We start from the raw sequence: 23,972 nt of genomic DNA, 5'->3' as shown, positions 1-23,972 counted from the left end.
TTTGCCATACAGATACTGAAGAGGTTATCATGTTTGTTCCTTACCTACTTTTAGCATGCAGTGCCTAGCCAGAGTGATCATTTCCAGGTATCTTTGTCATAGTGGTCCCTTCTCTAGCCAGGGATTAAATTTTAAGTCTCCCTCCTGCAAGGCGAGCACTCTATTGAGCATGGTGGTGGTTGGGTTTTGGAAGTTTTCAGCTACTTGGACTGGGTCCCTTGGGGCGGGGAGGGCTCTCACCCGTCCCCCTCTGGGGCGCCCCAAGTGAAACAGCGTGGTGCGGAGTCCAGTGGCATGGCTACGGCCAGCGTTATGTTCCAATAAGTATTTCTTAAATAATAAGTGACACAAAAATTTTTGTGAACAGCAAACAGATCAAAGGGATTTTTAATCAACAAAAACTAATACTATTATTAATCTTGTTAAACCAAAAGTACTCTGAATGTAAGTGAGGAGATTGACTGCTACTTACAATACCCTAGAGTTTTCATAAAAATTTTTATAACTTAATATTTTATCATATTTTACTATTAATCTATACTCCAGGCTATGAATTCTAAGATAGCAAGTCTATCATATTATTTATGCTATGTTGAACAAATACATAATTAAAATTTTGTTGAAAAAATTTCGACATTTTGTTCCTATAAAAACCATCTATTGAGGGCTAGAGAGATAACATAGAGGATAGGGCGCTTTCCTTGCATGCAGCCAACCCAAGTTCAATCCCTGGAACCCCATATGTTTACCAAGTACTGCCAGGAGTGACTCCTGAGTGCAGAGCCTAGAGTAAGCACTACACACTGCCAGGTGTGACCCCCAAAATAAAATAATTAATCTTATGTGAATCTTAAAATAAAATATTTTCCATAATTGTTTATTGATTGAGATTCTGTGGTTTACAATACTTTTAATAGTGGTTTCTCATGCACATAATTCTGACCCCATATCCAGTACCAGTGTACCTACCTCCTTACCCATGGACCCCAACTCCCCTCTCCTTCAGTGCCCCCCCAACCAAGTCAGTTGTATGGCTCCACTACCCCATAAAGTTGCCTTTGGGCCTTTATTACTACCTTCTGTGTATATTTGTTTCACATATGACAAACCCCCCCTAGCTTCAGTATTTTAACACCCATAGCACCTGATCCACATCAAGCATTATTTAGTCCCATAAATAATAAATGAGCAAGAGGCAGCCCAAATGTCTAAAAATAGGTTTAATTTTTAATATCCACACAAAATTACTACATAACAGAATGGAAGCCTCTGAATGGTACAGTAAAGATATGGAAAAATGCAGCTTTTTTTTAGGTACCTTCAAAAGACCACCTGCTAAAAACTATCCATATGCTTCCCCAATTCTTCTGTGCTATGTGTAATATTGACCATGAGAATCATTCCTTTGGTAGAATTATTTACAAAAATCTCATATACAATGTTGGTGCTATTTGGAAAAGTATGTTTCCATATAGATTTCACTTATGCTTAAAAATAAAAACACAAGATATGAGTTTTGATAGATCATTTAAGATTAGTTCATGGGACACAAACCTTCAGGACTAGCTTCTATGGAGCATATGTTGTCCAGAAAGATTTAGACAATGGACCTGCATTGTAGGGCCTGGGCTTGTGTTGACCACACTTACTGAAAACACAGTCATCATTCACTGTGTCTTCTATAATGAGGTCACTAATCAGACACTACTCTCCCATGTTCTGTTTTTATAATACAACCTTCTGAGTCAAATCAAGGGTACTGTTTACTTAAGCAAGTAGCAGCTGATTTTCCACCTGCCCTCCACACACAAGACTGTTTTAGATCATTGCTACCACTTGTATGTCTTCTGTTTAGATGAATCATAAATTTCTTATCTCACTGCAGGGCAGGTGAGCTAATTATCTTTCTTACCACTTCCATCAACTTTCTTAAGATACCTTTCTTAAAGTAGGGATATAAATATGAACATTTCCAAGTATTTAATAGAATACGGTTTGGGACTAGGGCAGTAGAACGGTGAGAAGGGTGCTTGCCTTGCACATCATTGATCTGGGTTCAATCCCTGGCACCACATATGGTCTCCTGAGCCCTTTTAGGAGGGCTAGCCCTTCTAGCCCTCAGCAAACAACCAAGACTAAGCCCAGATCATGGCCAGGTGTGATTCAAAACACCAAAACTAATTTTTAATTTAAAAAATAAAATTCAAGGAGCTGGAGCAATAGCACAGCGGGTAGAGCATTTGCCTTGCATGCAGATGACCCAGGTTCGATTCCCAGCATCCCTTATGGTGCCCCAAGCACCGCCAGAAGTAATTTCTGAGATGCAGAGCCAGGAGTAACCCCTGAGCATCGCCAGGTGTGACCCAAACAGCAAAAAAAAAAATTCAAGAGAGATCAAGTCGTGACTAAATATTATCTAGAATATCTCGATTTTTTTCTTCAGTTCTCATATCTCCTCACTAAACAAGAATAATCAAAGAATGATTTTTATGGGGGTTAGGGAGAGAGATCAGGAGTCAGAGGCCCAGTGCTTTGCATGCAAAAAGACCCAAGTTCAATCCCTGGCCCTGAAAAATAGTCCTCAACACCACTGAGATGGACCCCACCCTAGCTAAACCCATGCAGCACCTCACTAGCAAGTCCTCGCATTAAACTGTCCAGCCCAGTGAGCTAAGTATTACTGAGAGTGGCTGCCAAGCCCTTTGAGCTCTGTTTGACAGGTTCCACGTGAACAAATAATTTTAATCTCTGTACCCTACTCACATTGCAGGTATCTCTGAGTTGTAATTATAATGAAGCCATTTATTTTAGTTGACAAAAAACCGCAGGCTGGTTCTTGAATAGCATTTTATAATATGAAAATACATACATAAACAATATGAAAATTACATTATACAAGAAAAGAAAGAAAAGATAAGCATAGACTTTAATTTTTTATTTCTAGTTAGCCATTGTCAAAATTAGAACATTTTAGAAAACAGTATAGTAACATAAATTTGCCTGATTCACACTTTAGGTAAAGTATCATTACAAACAAGATGAAAAGGAAAATCCTTTATGACTCACAGCCCACACTGAACATGCATCATGGTACTTTAGAATCATCACATCTTAATACACTTGTTTTCTGATATCATGTTAAATTTTGCTTATTCATATACTAATGTCTAGGGAAGTCATTAACTATAAGTGAGAGGTGGGGGAGCCAAGAAAATTAATTGTTTAACTTAGTCAAGTAATTTATAGGCTACAGCTGTAATAAATGAGAGGAGAATTTCAAACCTGTATCTTATATTCTAAGGGGAATGGTCTTATTAACTCATAGTCGTAATAAAACAAAGGAAACAGTAAATTTTTCAGGTTATTGTGAACTATGCTAAATAACCATAGGACTTCAAGTTGCTTTTTTGCATTGTTTTTGGGTTACTAGCATATATTCCCAAGAGCCATATTGCAGGGTTGTGTATGGAAGTTCAATTTCTAGTTTTTGAGGAATGTCCATATTATTGTCCAGAAAGGCTGGACCACTCGGCATTCTCACCAGCAGTGAGAGTCCCTTTCTTTCCAGATCCATGCCAGCACAGGTTGTTCTTTTTGATGTGTGCCAGTCTAGAATCTAGAAACAACCCAGTGCCTAAGAACAGATGAGTGGATCAAGAAACTACAGTAATCTACACAATGGAATACTTCATGACTATCATGAAACTCACTTCTACATGATAGACAAGGAGAGTATCAGGCTGAGTGAAATCAGTTAGAGGGAGGACAAACATAGAATGATTGCACTTATTTACAAGACTTCTTTTTTTATGTGAATAATACCCAAAGACAGTAAATGTTAGGGCCAAGAGGACTGGTCCATGGTAGGAAGCATGCCACCAAGTGGGCAGAGGGGTGCAGTTGGGACAGAGAAAGGACCACTATGACAATGATAGTTGGAAATGATCACTCTGGACACAAACTGAGTGCTGAAAGGAGGTAAAGTGATATGCATGATACTCTCTCAATCATAGTGTTGCAAACCACAGTGCTTTAAGTAAAATGTGTGTGTGTTTGTGTCTGTGTGTGTGAGTGAGAGAGGGAGGGAGAGAGAGAAAGAGAGAGACAGACAGAGCACCGTAGAGGCAAGCTGGGAGTGGTGAGGGGCTAGGCAGGGGGAGGCAGGCAGGAGAAAAACTGGGGTCATTCATGATGGGAAATGTGCACTGGTAAAGGGATGGGTATTGGAACATTATATGACTGAAACGATCATGAACAATTTTGTGATTGTATATCTCCCAGTGATTCAATTTTTTTAAAAGACAAAAAAATTAAATATTTTTTTTAAAAAAAGAAATTTTCAGATAAAATTTTTTCGACCATCAATTCCATTCTCACTACCTTCCCAACACCATCGAGGGTCTCTTGTAAAACTCTGAGTTGATGTGAGGACTGTGACCTCTACACCATTTCTCTGCTTTTACTACACACTGGGGAACAGAATGAGCAAGGATCCATGACTCACTGCAGCTGGATGGTATAAAGGCTGTTCCACCCATTCCTATTGGGAATTGTTAGAAACATTCGGAAGAAAAAAAAAGTATGTGACCCATATTTTTCTTAGTTCTAACATTTCAATTTGATAAAATGTTGTTCTCCTAAATCAGCTATTTCTCTACAAATAAATGCTTATTCTTTTTAATTTATTTATTTTTTTAATTAGTGAGTCATCATGAGGGTACAGTTACAAATTTACCCATTGTCGTGCTTATGTTTCCCTCATACAATGTTCGAGAACCTATCCCTCCAGCAGTGTCCATTCTCCACCACCAACAAACCCAGTATCCCTCCCACCCCCTAATCCCGCCCCCCACGCCCCACCCTCTCTCTGTAGCAGGGTATTCAATTTTGTTCTCTCTCTCCTTTTGGGTGTTGTGGTTTGCAATAGGGGTATTGAGTGGCCATTGTGTTCAGTCTCTAGTCTACTTTCAGCACGCATCTCCCTTCCCGAGCAGGATCTCCAATCACATTTTACTTGGTGTTCCCTTCTCTATCCAGGCTGCCTTTCCCCCAGCATGTGAGGACAGCTTCCAAGCCATAGAGCCAACCTCCTGGTATTATATACTACTATTCTTGGGTGTTAGTCTCCTATACTGGTATTTTATATTCCACAGATGAGTGCAATCTTTCTATGTCTGTCCCTCTCTTTCTGATTCATTTCACTTAGCATGGTACTTTTCATGTTGATCCATTTATATGCAAAGTTCATGACTTCATCTTTTCTAAAAGTTGCATAGTATTCCATTGTATAGATGTACCAAAGTTTCTTTAACCAGTCATCTGTTCTCGGGCACTCGGGTTTTTTCCAGATTCTGGCTATTGTAAGCAGTGCTGCGATGAACATATAAGTGCAGATGCCATTTCAACTGTACCTTTTTGCTTCTCCGGGATATATTCCCAGAAGCGATATTGCTGGATCAAATGGAAGCTCAATTTCTAACTTTTTGAGAAGCGTCCATATTGTTTTCCAAAGGGGCTGAACCAGTCAGCATTCCCACCAGCAGTGTAGAAGGGTCCCTTTCTCCCCACATCCTCTCCAACAGCGGTTGCTTTTGTTCTTTTAAATGTGTGCCATTCTCTGTGGTGTGAGGTAGTATTTCATGGTTGTTTTGATCTGCATCTCCCTGATGATTAGTGATGTATAGCATTTTTTCATGTGCCTTCTGGCCATTCGTATCTCTTCCTTGGAAAAGTTTCTGTTCATTTCTTCACCCCATTTTCTGATGGGGTTGGATGTTTTCTTCCTGTAGAGTTCAACCAGTGCTTTATAAACCCTTGATATCAGCCCCTTACAGGATGGGTATTGGGTGAATATCCTTTCCTATTCTGTAGATTGTCTTTGTATTTTGGTCATTGAATCTTTTGCTGTGCAGAAGCTTCTTATTTTAATATAGTCCCATTTGTTTATCTCTGTTTCTACTTGATTGCTTAGTTCCGTGTCATCTTTGAAGATACCATTAGCTTTAATATCGTGGAGGGTTTTGCCGACCTTGTCTTCTATGTACCTTATGGTTTGTGGTCTGACCTGGAGGTCTTTAATCCATTTTGATCTGATTTTTGTGCATGGTGTCAGGTCGAGTTCTAAGCCCATTCTTTTGCATGTGGTTGTCCAGTTATGCCAGCACCATTTGTTAAAGAGGCTTTCCTTGCTCCACTTCACATTTCTTGCTCCCTTATCAAAGATTAGATGATCATACATTTGAGATTGTGTGTAGGGATATTCCGCCCTGTTCCACTGGTCTGCGGCTCTGCCTTTGTTCCAGTACCATGCTGTTTTAATTGTTACTGCTTTGTAGTAAATTTTAAGGTTGGGGAGGGTGATGCCTCCCATCATCTTTTTCCCAAGAATTGTTTTAGCTATCCGTGGGTGTTTGTTTTTCCATATGAGTTTCAGGATTGCTAGATCCATTTCTTTGAAGAATGTCATGGATATTTTTATAGGGATCACATTGAATCTGTATAATGCTTTGGGGAGTATTGCCATTTTGACAAAGTTGATTCTTCCTGTCCATGAGCAGGGTATATGTTTCCATTTCCTCATGTCCTCTTTTATTTCATGGAGTAGCATTTTATAGTTTTCTTTGTAGACATCCTTTACTTCTTTAGTTAAGCTGATTCCAAGGTACTTGATATTCTGGGGCACGATTGTGAATGGGATTGCTTTTTTCATGTCCCTTTCCTCTGTCTCATTGTTTGCAAATAGGAAGGCCATGTATTTTGGGGTATTGATTTTATAGCCTGTGACTTTACTGTATAAGTCTATTGTTTCTAAGAGTTTCTTAGGAGAGGTTTTCGGCTTCTCTAGATATAGATCATATCATCTGCGAATAGTGAGAGTTTGATTTCTTCTTTTCCTACCTGGATGCCCTTGTTTCATGAAAACAAAAATTCAATCCATGGATTGATAAATGTCAAAGTATTGAAAACAGAAAAACAACACATACCAGTAACCTAAAATTTATGAAAGGTAAACCTAGAAAATTTGCGTGCAAATGCATAACTAGTTCAGGTGTCAAATTTGAGCCAACATATGTTTAGAGTCTACAAAAAATTATACAGTTTCTATCTTTTGTAAGAAGTAATATTATCAAGTTACAATTACAACTATAATTTATTCTATGATCAGAAAAGGTGTAGGCTGGGCCAACCTATGATGACTAGTTACTATAAAAGAAAAAAAAAGGTTAGTATAGAATAAAATCAAGCAAACCTCACATTTGCATTATTAAATAAATTAAATGGTTCATGAGGCCACATAAATGTGAACGATGACCCTTTAAAATATGGAGAAATGGATCCCTAATTATCAACTAAATTCTCCTTTATACAGAACCCATATGTAGTCCTTTCTTTTTTTTTTTTTTTTTGCTGATTATGAATAGCATATGATGTTGTGCAGCCACAGTAGCAGCTGTGCGATTTTGGAACTATGAAATTTTAATAATTAAATCTGCAGGGATTTCTTCCAAAAGCTTCTGGGTTCCGAGATTTGTTTCTGTGTCTCTGGGATCATGGCCATTAAGCAGCCTGATCTGGAGCCAGAGAGCAACCCCCCATGTGTAGTCTTCATAATAAAACTCAAACTACAGTAGTTAAAAGCACCTGATGAATCAAAAAAACAGTTTGAGTTACTTGCCATTCACTATCAGAACTAATTATATTTTATTTTTTCAAATAAGATGATCGTTTTATTGAATATTCATATTGCTAGATTGATGAACATGTTCTAATAATCAGCATTTCATCCCTTAATCACATTGTGTAAATGAGTTTAAAAATACTTTTAAAAGAACCTTCCTTAAGAAAATAAGTTATCTATAACGAACCCAAGAGCCTTTAGACCCCTTCCCCCCTCTCACTCACTGAGCCTCTCCCAGGCTAGTCTTGGCCCAACCTCTCCAGAGGTGAATAGGGCTTACCCAGGAGCACACCCCAATAAACATTTCCTGGTTTTTCACCTAATTTATCTCCCTTTGTCTGCGCAGGATAGGGACCTCAAAAACCTAGCATAAAACTAAAGAGCTTCTTAAGTCAAAGAACCTAGAAGAAATGAATAAGTTCTTAGAGCCATGTAATCATGAACAGGAAACAACTTAGGGAATCAGAGCCTTGAAACCAGTTTTGCAAGAAGTATTAAGAGAGTTCCTTTACAATACAGGAGAAACTTCCCATCCTGTGGCATTGAGTATGGCACTCACTAATGGTGCATAGGATTGTCCTCTACTAGACTAAGAAAGGTTAAAAACATATAGCAATCAATCATCAAAAGTTGACTTTATTGATTTCTTTCCTGATAAGTTTATTTGCCATTCCTTTAAGTTTCAATGGACCAAGTAAAATGAAATCACTTGTATCATTTGTCATCCCGTTGATCTTCAATTTGCTCGAGCGGGCCCCAGTAATGCCTCCATTCGTCCCTGTTGCGTTCTAGTGCATCTGCTCGCTCCAGGAAACAAAGAGCCTCAAACCATTCATTCAGGGTTTTGACAAAGAAATCTGACCATCTCGTAGGTGGACGTCCCATGGAATCCAGGTGGTAACAGTTCTAGTCCAGCGGTCATCTCTGGACCACATTACGTGTCTGGCCCATCTGATTTTTTACTCCTTGGCAAACGAGGCAGCATCCCTAATTCTTGATTGTCAATGGAGGTCAGAATTCCGGATTCCTTCTCTCACTTGAGTGAAATGTGATACTCCAAGCATAGCTCTTTCGATTCCTCTTTGGGATACCCAAATAGCGTTCTCATCCCAGGTTTCTGAGGCGTATGTTAGTGCAGGAAGAATGGTGGAGTCGAAAAGATGTGCCCAGAGCCAGAGGTTCTTTGTCCTCTTAACCAATTCTTCAACGCTCTTGATGGCAATCCACGCTGCTCTCTTCCTCCTGCGCAGTTCTGGCACCAAGTTGTTCCTCATGTTGAGTTCTCGACCCAGGTACACATAGCTGCTGCATGCGGAGATGTTCGTTCCATTGAGAGCAAATGGAACGTCAGGGACTAGTTCATTTTTCATGAACATTGTTTTGGTGATATTCAGCTGCAATCCGACTCAAAGTCGAAGTTGGCCAGCATTTGTGCCACTTGGCTAATGTTTGGTGTTATTAAAACAATGTCATCAGAGAAGCGAAGATGGTGTAGTTACTGACCTCCTATCTTTACTCCCATTCCTTCCCATTCCAGTCATCATATGACGTTCTCGAGGGTGGCACTGAAGAGTTTCAGTGAAATGGTATCAATCTGCCAAACCCCTCTCTTTACAAAAATCTTCTATATGCCTGCCAAGGGAACAGGCTGGAGGATGGGAAGAAATCTGAGGAAATTGGTGGAAAAAAGGGGACATTTGTGGTAGGACTGATGGAAGGAGTGGTAGAACTTTAAGAAGGAGAAAATGGAAAAATAACTCATCAAAATACAGTCTGAATCATGAGTATTGCTCCCAACTTCTTTGTCCACATGACTAAATTCATCTTTAGTCTGACAGGAATAATCCAGATTTTACACTACGTATTGTCCTTAATAGCTAAAAATAAATATTTATCTACTTAATAATAATGTAAATTTGATAACTATGCTCAGAAAATTCAAAACTATGGTAAAAACATAAAGTATGAGCCTAACTTTACACAACAGCAGAAAGTTGCTTTTCCTTCAGCAATGTGAAAAAAACTTTTTCTTTTACTCAATGAACATCTGGCTGTATGCAATACTAAAAACATTTTCAAAGACTTTACATGCCACCTGCCAATAACAAACATGCTTTGTTTCATTTACTAGTTTGCCTTGTGTAATTATTTCACCTTATCTTGATGCTCAGAATGAAATGCAGTTATTAAGAGAAGGTTTGGGCTTCAGAAGCAGATAATAACGTCTCCATTGTGAGACTTGTTACTGTTTTGAGCATATTGAATACACAACAGGTAGCTTTCCAGGCTCTCATATCCAGACCATGCTTTTCTCATGTAGAATAATTTCTAGCTTTCAGGCAGACTTGTACTTCCACAAAAACAGCTTTTGAAACTTGCAGGTAAAAAAAAATTGTTGTATCTCTTGCTACATTCTGAAAAACTTACAGGAAACCATGTGCCCCAAATTTAAGTTTTTTAATTAAAAAAAAAGTTCTTATAAGAGACTTGAAAATCCAGGTTAATTATATTTATAAATATCAAGTGAGCTCCTTCATCTCTAGGCTTCCAATCCTTTTCCAAATATGAATGTTGATTAAAGCTCTTCCCTGCAAAGGGTGGAGAAACAAAGAGCAACTAAGTGAAAAAAACAAGAAGGCACCAAGATGAGACCCATTTTTGTTGCTAGACCTCAACTATCATCACCATCTTGCATAAATTCCTTAATCTAAGGTTTCCTCTCCTCGTTCACATATATAAAAAAAGTAAGAAACACTCAACTTATAAGCTATTATGAGGAGTAAGTGTGGTCATGAGAATGGAAGTGCATTAACTCTAAAGGACTCAATATACATTGATTATCACTAGGACCCATGTCATAGGGACAAAAGGATGTGCTCACTCCAGTGGCACTGCCCTAAGGAACCTGCAAAGACCCTAGGCAGAGAGGGGCTACTCCCAGGACTTACATTTGGTGTTCTCTCACCAAAGCTACAAATTCAGGATCATTGGCATACAGTTCCAATATTCTCATTCTTTCTTGAATTTCCTTTAAGAAAAGATAATGGTGCCATACATTGCATTGGGAAAGCTTTAATACCCTCTTCAAAGGAGTTTGCATCTTTATCAGGCAAGGTAGCTTTCCAGGCTAAACAAGGGAGAGATATGGGGGTGAAGGGGGAAAGGAACTTCACTTTTCAGAGAAGTGAAGTTTCTGAATATTCCATGAATTATACTAAGTAACTGGAGCGATATCACAGTAGGTAGGCATTTGCCTTGCACGCGGCTGACCTGGGTTTGATTCCTCCGTCCCTCTCGGAGAGCCCAGCAAGCTACCAAGAGTATCCCGCCCATGTGGCAGAGCCTGGCAAGCTACCCGTGGCTTATTCCATATGCCAAAAACAGTAACAAGTCTCACAATGGAGATGTTACTGGTGCCTGCTCAAGCAAATCGATGAACAATGGATTGACAGTGCTACAGTGCTACAACTGATATATACTTCTAAGGAAGGGAGGCAAGGGGATAAAGTGTGTGCTAACCAACTACTGGGTGGAAGTAAGGCATAGTTCAAAATTGTACCCCTATTGGCTGGAATAGAAGATACAGTAAAGTTAATCATAAAATACTTTTTATCTTTTCTTGAAGATTATGCGCATGCATGTGTGTGCGTGCACACGCGCACACACACAGTCACACACACACACACACACACACAACCAGCAGCAGGTACAACACAGAGCAGTAATAGAAAAGTAAAGTGTCTCACCTCTTCGGAAAGCTCACTGTTCTCATACATTTGTCTGATTTCCTCCCTGCTCAGATCACCAACCATCCCTCCACCTGGATAGCTGTAGAAGGGGTATGAGGTATGATAAGGTCCCTCAACTCGCTCACCTCCAGCCCTGTGACCTTTATACATAGGGTTGTATTTCACAGCATTTTCAATAGAGGCCAGGTTGTCAGGCTGCCTCCTAGAACCACAAAAAAGAAAAGTTTGATTGATTCAGCTTCTTCTTCAGATTTTCAGGAAGATTTACCTGGAACAAGATTTCCTGGGGGAATAAAAAAGTGGTGAGCCAGAAACAAAAGAGAAAATTACAAGAGATACCAGATCAACCTCAATTACATATTATCATTCTTGCTTCCTCAATTTTTCATCGTGTCCCATAGAATTTTTCCATACTTTTTCACCACATCTGTCACTCAATAAATGTTGATGTGGAATCACATCTGCCAATAGATAACATTTCATTAAACAAATATACAGCCATTATTCCAAGAGTATAAAAACCAAAAATTAGTGAGTAACCACACAAAAAAATCCAGTAAAAATAGAAATATAGGAAGAAACTGAGCCTCAATTCTATTCAAGCATAAGTATTATCTAAGATTATTCTGGATGCTCTTGATATAAAATATTTCATTGATACCTGTCTCTCCTGAATAACATTACAGTTGTTTTTTTTTTTTTGCTTTATGGGTCACAGCTGGCAATGCACAGGGGTTACTCCTGGTTCTGCACTCAGGAATCACCCCTGGCAGTGCTCAGAGGACCATATGGAATACTGGGAATCGAACCCAGGTCAGCCGCGTGCAAGGCAAATGCCCTACCCACTGTACTATTGCTCCAGCCCCAACATTACAGCTTAATACTAAGTCAGACTCAATAAAAAGTCTAAGAGCAGTAATGAAGGTACGTCCTGGTGCTGTGCTGTGGGAAACTCAGAGACGATCCTCCTTTACAAAGTTGGATAGTGAAGCAGTTGCCAAAAGCAGCTGGCCAGATAGACTTAAGAAACACAGAAACAAAGTACAATCATGAACTGTGAATATTTAACAACCCGAAGATCTTTGAATCCCTAGGCCAGAAAGAAGATAGGTTTCTTTTCACCATCAATGAACGTGAAAATACTTAGTGAAGCAGAGAACCGGATTTCTTTTTTTTTTTTTTTCAAATTTTTACCCAGATTTTTTTTTAGTAAAGTTAGGTAGTTTTTATTAAAATTTATTTAGAAATATGTTAGATAAAGAGAGAAGTATGTGTTTAAGAGAGAGCACAGGCTTCACCAGAATGGAAACATACAAGCAGAGAAACTTAAAGACATGTGTACAAGGGAGAACCTGAGCTTGAAAAGCAATTTTGAAGCCTAGTGGACAATATGTGGTGTGAGGGATCTAACCTGGACCCACCAGGGGCAAAGCAAGTGCCTTAGCTGCTACAACCTCTACATCCTGCTACAGAGCTATTTGATTTGTAGTATTTCCAATTTTTATTTTTGCCTTTGTTTCTCTTGCCGCTAGAGCCACGTTCCCAAAGTACAACTCTAAGACTGAGGGCAAGGAGGATTGTGCTTATGTTTTCTTCTTTGTATTTTATGGTTTCAAGGCTTACATAGAAGTTTTTAATTCATTTTGAGTTAACTTTTGTGTATGGTAAAACAGTGGTCTAATTTCATTTTTGTGTGTGTGGCTGTCCAATTTTCTCCACATGATTAATCTCTGAAGAGATTAAAGGTATTTTTCCACATTCCATTGTAAGCTCTAGGTTCCTTGTCATAAAAAATTTACATATTTTTTAAAAATAGAAAAGAATTTTTTTACCAGATTTTAAATCTGACCACTGGAATGACCCAAAGGGGAACAGAGAGGTCTACACAAAGACCTTATCTCCTCTTGTGGCCTCCAAACTCCTTCCACCATTGAAACAGGTATTCTATCTAGACTCAATGTAGCTACTCTGTTATTAGGCCTCAAAATTAATGTATATCTCCCTGACTTTGCTCACATTCACTCAACTTGCTATACAGGATTCCACCCATCCACAGGATACATCCGCAACTCTGTCCAGTAAATAAAATAATTAAAATAATTATCATTAACGGCCAAGAAGATAGCTAATGTACATGCTTTAGATGTAGAAAGTTCAGGTTCTAACTTTAGCACCACATGGTCCCCTAAGCACCCCTGGGAGTGACCTGCAGGCATTGAGCTGAAAAGTTGCCCCCAGCATGACCAGATGTGGCCACAAAATAAAGAAATAAAACTACCATTAAAACTTTAAAAATTCGGGGCTGGAGTGATAGCACAGCGGGTAGGGCGTTTGCCTTGCACGCGGCCGACCCGGGTTCGAATCCCAGCATCCCATATGGTCCCCTGAGCACCGCCAGGGGTGATTCCTGAGTGCATGAGCCAGGAGTGACCCCTGTGCATCGCCGGGTGTGACCCAAAAAGAAAAAAAAAAAAAAAACTTTAAAAATTCTCTTTAACTCAAATCCATGACTCATCTGGGTCCCTTAATATGCTATTCATACTACTGCTTGTGTTTCTTCTCAAATGACATGTTTTTAGTCAGTTTTATAGCTTTTCCCCACTGCCCAGAGTCTTATAGAAAATTTGGCACATAACAAATACCAAATGTGTGAAGCAAAGGAGCCTTGCCTCCTGTCAGAGCGCAATTTTCCTTATTTACCTGAACGGCTTCTCACTTTCTCTCCTAATATACTGAGCTTGAAGAGTCTTTACAAGGAAGAAGATGACAGCAGACGAGATGAGGAGAAGTCCAACCACGGAGGCGATGGCAATGCCAATCACCAAGGGCTCGGATATAAACTCCTCGCAATGTTCACCTCGGTACCACCAGTTCTCACCCACCCGGCATCTGTAACAAGCAGGGACCACGTCCAAAAACGATATCACTCTGATGAATGCAACAATTATCAGCAGAACCTTAGGTGGGACTGGAGAAAGGCAGAGAAATAAATGCTGACCCTGTAAAGCTTCAGGGGAAAAAAGGTAAACACACACATTAACTGATCACATAATTTCAGGTTGCACATAATGCCAGGCACAGACTCAGTGGTTCTCCATGACCAATTTCTGAAATAAAGACAGGACAAGCTTAAATGATGTAATCTAGTAATCCAGTTAATAGTCTTATGGATGTTTGCACAAGTGGGAAATATTCCCTCTGGGGGTGGGGAGGAGCTGGAAAGATCCAAATGGGGCAGTAGTTTGGGGCAGTAGTTGCCATAAGTACAATTGAAGGTGTTGGTGCTATTTGTTTGTTTAGTTAATTAAGAGAGATTTCTATGGGAGCACTGAATGAACATTTTTTTTCTGAAAGGGAGAAGTAGGTCAAATAAGTGTAGGCATCTCTGTGAAGGAAGAAGAGTAAATGGAAGAGCTCACAATAATTAGCTGACAAAAGAACTGAGGCTAAAAGTTCTTCACTTCACTGCAGAAATCTGCCAAACTCCATGGTCACAGGCCTGTACCAAACTATCCATAATTCTTAGAGCAGCAAAGAAATCACTGGCTATTGAAATAAGGTTGATTGCTCTAAATACAAAGACTATTCTCCCCATACATACATTGTTCTCCTTTTATAGATAAGTTTTATTCTTTTTCACATAGAAGAGTCTATATTATTGTTATCTTATTTCTTGCATCTTAGCCAACATTTGCTCATTCTGAAATTGTTGTCTTATTTAGTTCCCCTTATATTTAGTATTATGCTTTTACTTAGTATTTTTCTCCCTTTTTATATGGTTATGTGTGACTGGGAGGTTGATATGTTTGGCTTTATCTAAAAGGAGCAACAAAGAACAAAAGTCTAGCTGTATGTTGCATTTTCTTTGTTCTACCTTTTTTAAAGAAAGGATATTATGTCCTTAAAATAAAGTAAACTTGTCACAATTTCCAAGAACTTAATTATTTCCTTTACTCTATCTATGGATACTCAGAAGGACTACAAGCAGTCAAAATCATTTAAAAAATAGACAACTCAGAACTGTACAGTGCATGTTTTTATCAATTTCAGATATGGTATAAAGTGTTAATAATTTGAGCACCAATTGCTTTGTCATCAGTATTAATAACCATAACACAGAAGATCTCAAACTACTCTTTTTGCTTTTTTTGCGGGGGTCACACCTGGAGGTGCACTGGGGTTACTCCTGGCTCTGCACTCAGGAACCACCTCTGGCGGTGCTCAGGAGACCATATGGGATGCTGGGAAAGGAACCTGGGTCAGCCGCGTGCAAGGCAAATGCCCTACCCGCTGTGCTATCGCTCCAGCCCCTCAAACTACTCTTAGTAAGACATATATACACTGTTTTTCTTTTGTACCCTAGGGGTATAAAAATAAAATAATATTAATTTAGGTATAATTCAGATGTACTCATTAACCTATTATTTACCTTAGAACTAGATGTCACCCATGACATATGGTCCTCAACTTAAGATGGCTTGGCCTAGGTCTTTATCTAACAATGTTGGTACACATTAACTAGAAATTATACTTTGAATTGTGAATTTGGGCATTCTGGTTTTCTCAGTACAAGTACTAAATAAATTACATGATATAACCAATGCCTTATTATACAATAGGTTTTGAATTAGAAGATTTTGCTCAAATGTAGGCTGATGTAAATATACTTAAGGTAGGCTATGTTAGGTATTCTAAACACATCTTTAACAACAATATAGTCAACTTATAGTAGTTTTATCAGATAATAACCCACTATATTCTGAGAAATATACCTAAGCATAACATTTATATTTTTCTGTGGTTATTATGAAATTCTAAGTAAAGGGCCTTTTCTTCGGAAGTGCCTATTGTTTCACAGAGTTAACGTTCTTAACTACAACATACCTACAAATGGCGCCATGGCCTGGCATAATGTCACATTTTCCATCATTCAAGCAGAAGTCAGGTTGCAGGTCACAGAGACTCTGACAGGGTAATTCATCCACACTCAGGTATCCAGGATAACATTTGCACTCTGCTTCCCCACTCCAGGGGTTGACAAAACACTCTGAAAATTCATTGCATGCTTGGAATTTGCAAGGGTCAGCTTGATCACCTAGAACATCAAACAAACCATTCTACAGCTGTGAATGAGTTTATGAGAGAAGTCAAATAGAATTGTAAGATGAAAAAATATGTATCTTCCCCTTTGTTTCTAGGCCAAGGGGGAAGGTCTACAATTTTTCATCCTTTAAATAAAAGACTAATTTTAAAATTTATTACCAAAAAATAAAATAGAATAAAAATTAGTCTCTTACCAGTATTTTATGCTGGTTGAAAGTGAAATAGATGGTTTGCCTTTTAAAACAAAATCTTAATGGTTTTATGGGGAAACAAAGGTAGAACTGGAGCTAAATCTGGGATAGAAAACAGGAATCTAAATTATAGAATTACATTCTGGTTTTATAAGAGTTGCACAAAAGAAGAATTTATGAGGTTGAGGATATAGCTTAGTAAAAAGGTACGTATACACTTGTATCACAAATGCTTTGGGGAAGTAAAAAACAAGACTGTGATCTGTGTTAGATCATTTTAAAAAATGACAAGGGGGTCAAAAAAACAAAAAGGGGCTGAGAAAAAGTGTTAAACTGGGAATTTATCAGAAACAATTCAGAGCTGGAGGTGAAGTGATTGTGAGAAAGTTTGGAGAGCTCAAGTGGTAGGCACATGCCTACCATGTGTGAGCTCCTGAGTTGAACCCCTGACACTTGGATGAGCACTTCCATGAATAGTCCTGGTAACCCTGAGCTTCACCATACCCAAGCATCCAAGCACCACACAGCATAGCAAACCACAGGCAGTAATGGCCCCCGGGGATCCCTGAGTACCTTTTGCTATGTCACCTATGAGAAAAAATAAATTAGCTGGTAACCCTATAAATATTTAAAATGAAGAGTCATGACCATAAGTTTACACTGCACCTGAGGAGGCTAATGCCAAGAAATTTGAACATTAATGAAAAGCCTGGATGACTTACCTTATGAATTATGTGTCAAGTTTAAATAAATAAATATTATTTGTTTATTGTACTCCTTAAAGACTTTTTCATTTGTAGGAGCTCCGTATATTTGTGTAGTTACACAAATATCTTCATATGCTATTTGTTTACTCTTTAAAATAGCCCCCTGAAACCCGGAGGGAAGCGGGTGAGTTCTCCTCCCCACCCCAACAGAGCCCCGGCAGCTAAAATTCTCAACTCAATCGCTACCATGCCCCCAGCCAATCTCCACAGGCTCAGACGAGCCTCATCTATGAGTGAATCTGCTGAAAAACCCAGGTATGAGGGATGTGTGACTGAAATCTCCAATCTCTCAGGGAGTTGGAAATAGGTGACCTCCTGCCATCTCTTGCTTCCGAAAGCCTGGCAATCATGCCCAGGAACTGCCTCTGGTGCCATATAAGCTCATTAATGGCCATGATCCAGAGACTCACAAAAAAATCTCTTGGAAGAGAGCAACACAAGAGCAATATGCCACAGAAATACCTCCAGACCCCAAAGTCACCATCCAGTTAAAAAGAAATTAAATTAATTTTAGCTGTATTATCATATTTAACATTTTAGAATCCCTGGAACACGTGGCCACAAATACAGCCACACACCACCATCTCATACTCTACAGCACTGATGTACCAAAAGTAGCACACCACATTTGATGGGGTGTAAAGCAGAAGGCAACCCACCTTAAGGTGAAAAAATATATATAGATAGATATAGATATAGATAAAGATATAGATATTGTTCCAGTCCTATCCACTTAAATAGTTGTAGTAAATCTACTTCTAATATTTCTAGCAATGTCATTCTGTATAAGTACAGAAAGAGATATATCAAACTTAAAGTTTGGTTCTGGACCAATAGCACAGTTGGCAGGGCGTTTGCCTTGCACACGGCCGACCTGGGTTTGATTCCTCCATCCCTCTCGGAGAGCCCAGAAAGCTACCAAGAGTATCCTGCCCGCACGGCAGAGCTTGGCAAGCTACCTGTGGTGTATTTAATATGCCAAAAACAGTAACAACAAGTCTCACAATGGAGACATTACTGGTGCCCGCTCGAGCAAATCAATGAACAATGGGACGACAGTGCTACACACACACACACACACACACACATATACATATATATATATGTATATATATATGTATATATATAAAATGGTTCAACCTTTAACATGTAGAGTTTAATGGATCCAGGATGAAATAGAACTAGAACCATCTTCACACACTTTCCTCTAAGGAAACTTTTTGTATTATTTTTAGTGGATTATTCATAACGAGCAATACTAAATAAATTATTTAGGTTTGGGGAGCAGGGTTTGGGGATCTGGGTGGAAACATTTTAAATATGGTATTGGGTAGGTGAAATGGTAGTGGGATTGGTTTTGAAATATTAAATGTAACAAATTATTGTGAACAACTTTATAAAAATTAAATTTTTAAAAAATAAATAGACCCCTGAAACACACAGGTTAGATAATATCCCTATGTTTGTTTGTTTGTTTGTTTGTTTTGGCCACACTCAGTGATGCTCAGGGGTAAACTCCTGACTCTGTGGTCAGAAATCACTTCTGAAAGTGTTCAGGGGGACCATATGGGAGGCAAGAATTGAACACGGTTTGGCTGCATACCTGTTGCACCATCTCTCCAACTCCAAGTAATATCTAATTTTAATGTATGAAGGACCTAGACTCAGATAAAATGGCTCATCTGTATCACATAAATGATAAATGACAGAGCAAGGACAAAAAATCAAGACATTCAAACTAAAACCAATTGCTTTTTCCACTACACCACATGGTAAAGAATGTAAAAATCGCCTTTGTGAACTGTAGTGGCAAGAGATTTGAATATCTTGTGACTCGCTAAATCATTCTCCTCACTTTGAATGAATAATAACCCTTCAAGGATTTTCAAAGGAAAGAATGTTTGCATTATTCCTAATTAAAGAGTAGGACTGGCTTCAAACCAATTTAAGGGTAAAAGAACTAGAGAAGCATGAATCTAGGCATTTAACCTCACTCCCACTCACAGTCACTGTCCTCCTAATTATGAAAAGAACAAAGTTTAAAATTCCAAGAGTTTTGTTTGTATCCAAGCCTGCCAAGAAAAAACTGAGGGTTTATTTCATTCACTCACAGTATTTTTAGGATCTTTCATGGACATAGTACTAGATTTTGGATAGAAAGTGACTAATAAAATAAACACTCTCAGTCCTTGTGGACAGTTCAACCAGAGGAAAAGCACTGGCATCTATATACATAAGTGAGCATACTACAATGGTTATAAACTTTATACACAAAATATGATGGTACAAGAAAAAGCCATAAGAGAAACTCAATGTAGATCATGGGTAAGTGAAAGTCTTGAACAGATATTTGAACTTAGGAATAGCATGAGTAAAGTCATAAAGGCATAGCATGAATAAAGTCAGATAAGAGGGAACAAAGTTTCATACAAATGGAGATCAACAAGTACACAATTAGATATTGGTGCTGGAACACAGACGAGAAATCTGACCTGCATATAAAAATCCACTGATACTGGGGGCAGGGATGTAGCTCAACAGTAAAGTGCATGCTTTGCATGTGTGAGGAATGAGAGAAGATATCTACATACAATACAACAAATAAAGGGTTAATATCCAAAATACATAAAAGCTCAGCAGAAAGGAAACTAAACACCCAATCCAAAAAAAAGGCAGGGAGGTGGGGGGAGAAATGAACAGACATTTTCCCCAAAGATGACACAGATAATCAGCAAGCATGAGAAAAAGTGGTCATCATCACTTATCATCAGGGAAATGTAATCAAAATGACAACGGCATATCATCTCACATCAGTGAGAATGGCATAGATCAAAAAGACTAGAAATAACCAATGTCGCAGGGATGTGTTGATAAAAGAACCCTCATTCATTGATGGTGGGCATGTTGTTGAGTTCAGCCTCAGGAAAACAGAATAGAGAATTCTCACAAGAGCTAAAAATAGAACTCCCAGATGACCTAACAAGTCTACTTTTTTATATCTAGCTGCCCAAAACAAAAATCATTAATTTAAAAAAAGATGTATGTTCATTGCATCACTTAGTATAACAGCCAGGATGGAGAAACAATCAAAACATTCAATAACCGTCAAATGGGGAGAAACTCAAAATCAATAATAGTGAATTTTTTTGTTTAAATATTGAAAGTAATCAAAGTAAAGAGAAAGTACAGTGAAATTTACCAGTTACACATGCGAGGTGGGGGGCTGGGGAGGTGGGGGGAAGGGGGAGGTATATCGTGATTCTTGGTGGTGGAATATGTGCACTGGTGAAGGGATGGGTGTTTGAGCATTGTATAATTGAGACTTAAACCTGAAAGCTTTGTAACTTTCCACATGGTGAATCAACAAAAGAATTAAAAAAAAAAAACCGCCAAATGAGGAAATTGTGGTACATATACATATGCAGCAACAAGAAAAAAAAATGAAATAATGCTGCTCACTGTGATTTGGATGGAACTGAAAGATATCATGTTAGGAAAAATAAGTCAGAAGGATGACATATCAGTTCATCTATTTCACTTGAGGTATATAAAAATGCAAAACAAGGGAATTGACAATATGAAATGATTAAAAAGCCTCTGTACTGGGTTATAGAACTAAGAGTCAGTCTAGGGAAGATATGGGAGTATTGATGAGGTAGACAAAAAGTAATATAAAGCGTTGGTGGAGAGTCTTGAGCACTTTTGGTGGTGTTGAAGTAAGGTGACAATATACACCAAAACCATAAATGTTAACACTGTTAAAAATATGTGGTCTAATCTATAACAATTATATATTTTTCACAGGACAGTGGCAGAGTGTAGTGGGCACTTTGATGGTGATGCAATAACTTTGTAAATCATAAACTAAAATGCTAGCACATTGTAACCATGTTATTGAAACTACAATTTTCTAAACAACAAAAAAGATAGATATTGATAATGTTGGCATTTATATGATTTAATGAGAAGAGAAATAGGAAAATTATACATAAATTGTAAGATAGTCAAAATATACTGGGTTTGTCAACAGATAAATGTAGCAAGAACAAATCTAGTGGAATAGTGAAAGAGAAAGTCATAGAATAGATGGAAAGGGGAACAGGAGGTAAACAAGCAGAAATATGAGTGGATAATTCTTTAGAAAATAAATGATATTAATTTTTGAATGAACTTTTTTGTAGTGAAGTAAAGAAATTTATTAAGAGAGACACTAGAGAGGCATACAAGGATTAAGGTATTTGCCCTGCACGTAGGTGACCCCAGTTTGCTCCCTGGCACAATTTGGTCCCCTAAGCACTGACAGGAGAGACTTCCCAGTACAGCTCTGGGAATGGTCCCTAAGCACTGCTGGGTGTGCTCCAAAATCAAAAAACTCTGAGAATAAAAAGAAAAAAGAGCGCCCCGCCGAGATTCGATCCTGGTGGCCATGCTTTTGCACAGCCGCTTTGCTGCTGAGCGACCAAAATCCAGAAGGCAGCTACATGACTTCTGGTCCCAGCAAGTGCTTGCAAGCCATGTCTCCAGACTGTGAACTAAGCCTTTGCCCCATGCTGCCCCAGGAAGGGAAATTATACAATTTCCAACATAAATCTCCCTGGGCTTAACTACTAAAATACAGAAATCCTAAACCACGCAGCCACTACTGCAGCCGCGCAACTTCATATCTCTTCATTCTCATCAATGGAAAACTAATTATCAAATGCTTCCTTGTCAGTAGGGCCGTATTTTTGGGGGGTAAAATCCAACAACAATAGTGAGTTGTGTGTTGAAACTCCAACAACAATAGTGAGTTTTGTGTTGAAATATGGAATGTAATCAAGGTAAAGAGAAAATGAAGTGAAATTTATCAGTTATGCAGGCAGGGGTTGGGGGTTGGGGGGGTGGGAGTTATACTGGGGTTTTTTGGTGGTGGAATATGGGCACTGGTGAAAGGACAGGTGTTTGAGCATTGTATAACTGAGACATAAGCCTGAGAACTTTGTAACTTTCCACATGGTGATTCAATAAAATAAATTAAAAAGAAAAAAGAAAAAACAAACTTCTCAAAGGGTAATCACATATTTGATATACCCCAGACTACCTATTTATTAGAAAGATGTTCCAGGCTATGATTTTCTTTAAATCTTTCATATTGCTTTGCAAATAGTATTTTTCTCAACAAAATGTTTGTTCAATTAGCAAGTTTATGTTTCTTGAAAATCCAAACAATTGAAAATATACAGAACAACACCAAGTATTGATATATTTTGAAAGATAATGTAAATATTATCTTGAAATATTTAAAGAAGCATTGGTGAATTTTTCATATTCAGGAATTTTTGTATTCATTTTATTATAATATAACATACACATTATAATAAAAATATCAAAAATACTGATATAATGCCTCTGCTAGAGTACTATTTTTAAATCTTAAATTTTATATTTGATTTTTTGTTTGCTGTTATTTAGTGGGGAAAAAAGACCTTTTAAACAATGCCTAACATCAGATGGTTAATCTATAAGCTTTTTATAATTTACTGCTATGTTTTTTTGGAGAAAAATGTAAAATACGGTAAAATAAAGCCTAAACTTCTCTATTAAAAAAAAAGAAAGAAAGAGGGCTGGAGTGATAGCACAGCGGGTAGGACGTTTGCCTTGCACGCGGCCGACCCGAGTTCAAATCCCAGCGTCCTATATGGTCCCCTGAGCACTGCCATGGGTAATTCCTGAGTGCAGAGCCAGGAGTAACCCCTGAGCATTGCCGGGTGTGACCCCCCCCCAAAAAAAAAAGCAAAAAAAAAAAAAAGAAAGAAAGAAAGAAAAGAAAACAAGTTCTCCAGATAGAGGATAGAGTTCCATGAAGTCAAACAATGGGACGATATAGTGCTGATTGGAATTTGGGCAAGGGATGTCAGAAATATTTGACTAATTATCAAGGTGTGGAAAATTTGCCTGACATATTGCTCTTTGTCCTACAAATACAGAATTCACCCTGACTTGGTGTAGAACATATAGCAATAAGATCCCATGAAACTAACTGGATTCTACGAAGAGGCTGCCATTGTGTTCAACATCATTACCTGATTCCACATCAAGTGAGTATTTATCAATAGCCAAGTTCATTGTTTGGTAGGCAGCGATGCAAAAGTCTTCCAGAATCATGTAAACAGCATTGTTGACATTAGGAGGGATAGACTTGGCAAACTTCACTCGACTATTCACCACAATGCTGCCATTTCTGAAGTTCAGAATTTCTAAATTCTGGAATCCTGTGAGATTTGACTGAAGATAGGGAACCAGCTACAATACATGAAAAGTGGTCAGTTTGTTGACAAGGTTGTTATTTTGTTTAACATATCCAAAAGTAGTAACTCAAACAAGAATAAGCCCTTCCCCCCATTTTTCCAAACTGTTTTCCAAACATTCTTCTTAATTTTCATCAGCAAAAGTTTTGTGACTTATTTGAGTGTCAGAATATTTTTATGGCGGCCTCTAGGAATCC

At 38.3% G+C, this 23,972-nt stretch overlaps 1 protein-coding gene across 1 annotated transcript in view; it reads right to left on the bottom strand.

The window, feature by feature from the left end:
- Nucleotides 1–10,622: 10,622 nt before the first annotated feature.
- Nucleotides 10,623–23,972, bottom strand: part of IMPG2 (interphotoreceptor matrix proteoglycan 2) — an 84,520-nt gene continuing 71,170 nt past the window's right edge. The window contains 5 exon segments of the mRNA XM_055124518.1: nucleotides 10,623–10,706; nucleotides 11,425–11,665; nucleotides 14,128–14,316; nucleotides 16,312–16,522; nucleotides 23,551–23,770. Of these exon segments, the coding sequence (XP_054980493.1) occupies nucleotides 10,623–10,706; nucleotides 11,425–11,665; nucleotides 14,128–14,316; nucleotides 16,312–16,522; nucleotides 23,551–23,770 (945 nt within the window).

The sequence above is a fragment of the Sorex araneus genome, chromosome 2 (genome assembly GCF_027595985.1).
Source record: "Sorex araneus isolate mSorAra2 chromosome 2, mSorAra2.pri, whole genome shotgun sequence".
Taxonomy (NCBI): domain Eukaryota; kingdom Metazoa; phylum Chordata; class Mammalia; order Eulipotyphla; family Soricidae; genus Sorex; species Sorex araneus.
This window is presented reverse-complemented; position numbering and strand designations above follow the sequence as displayed.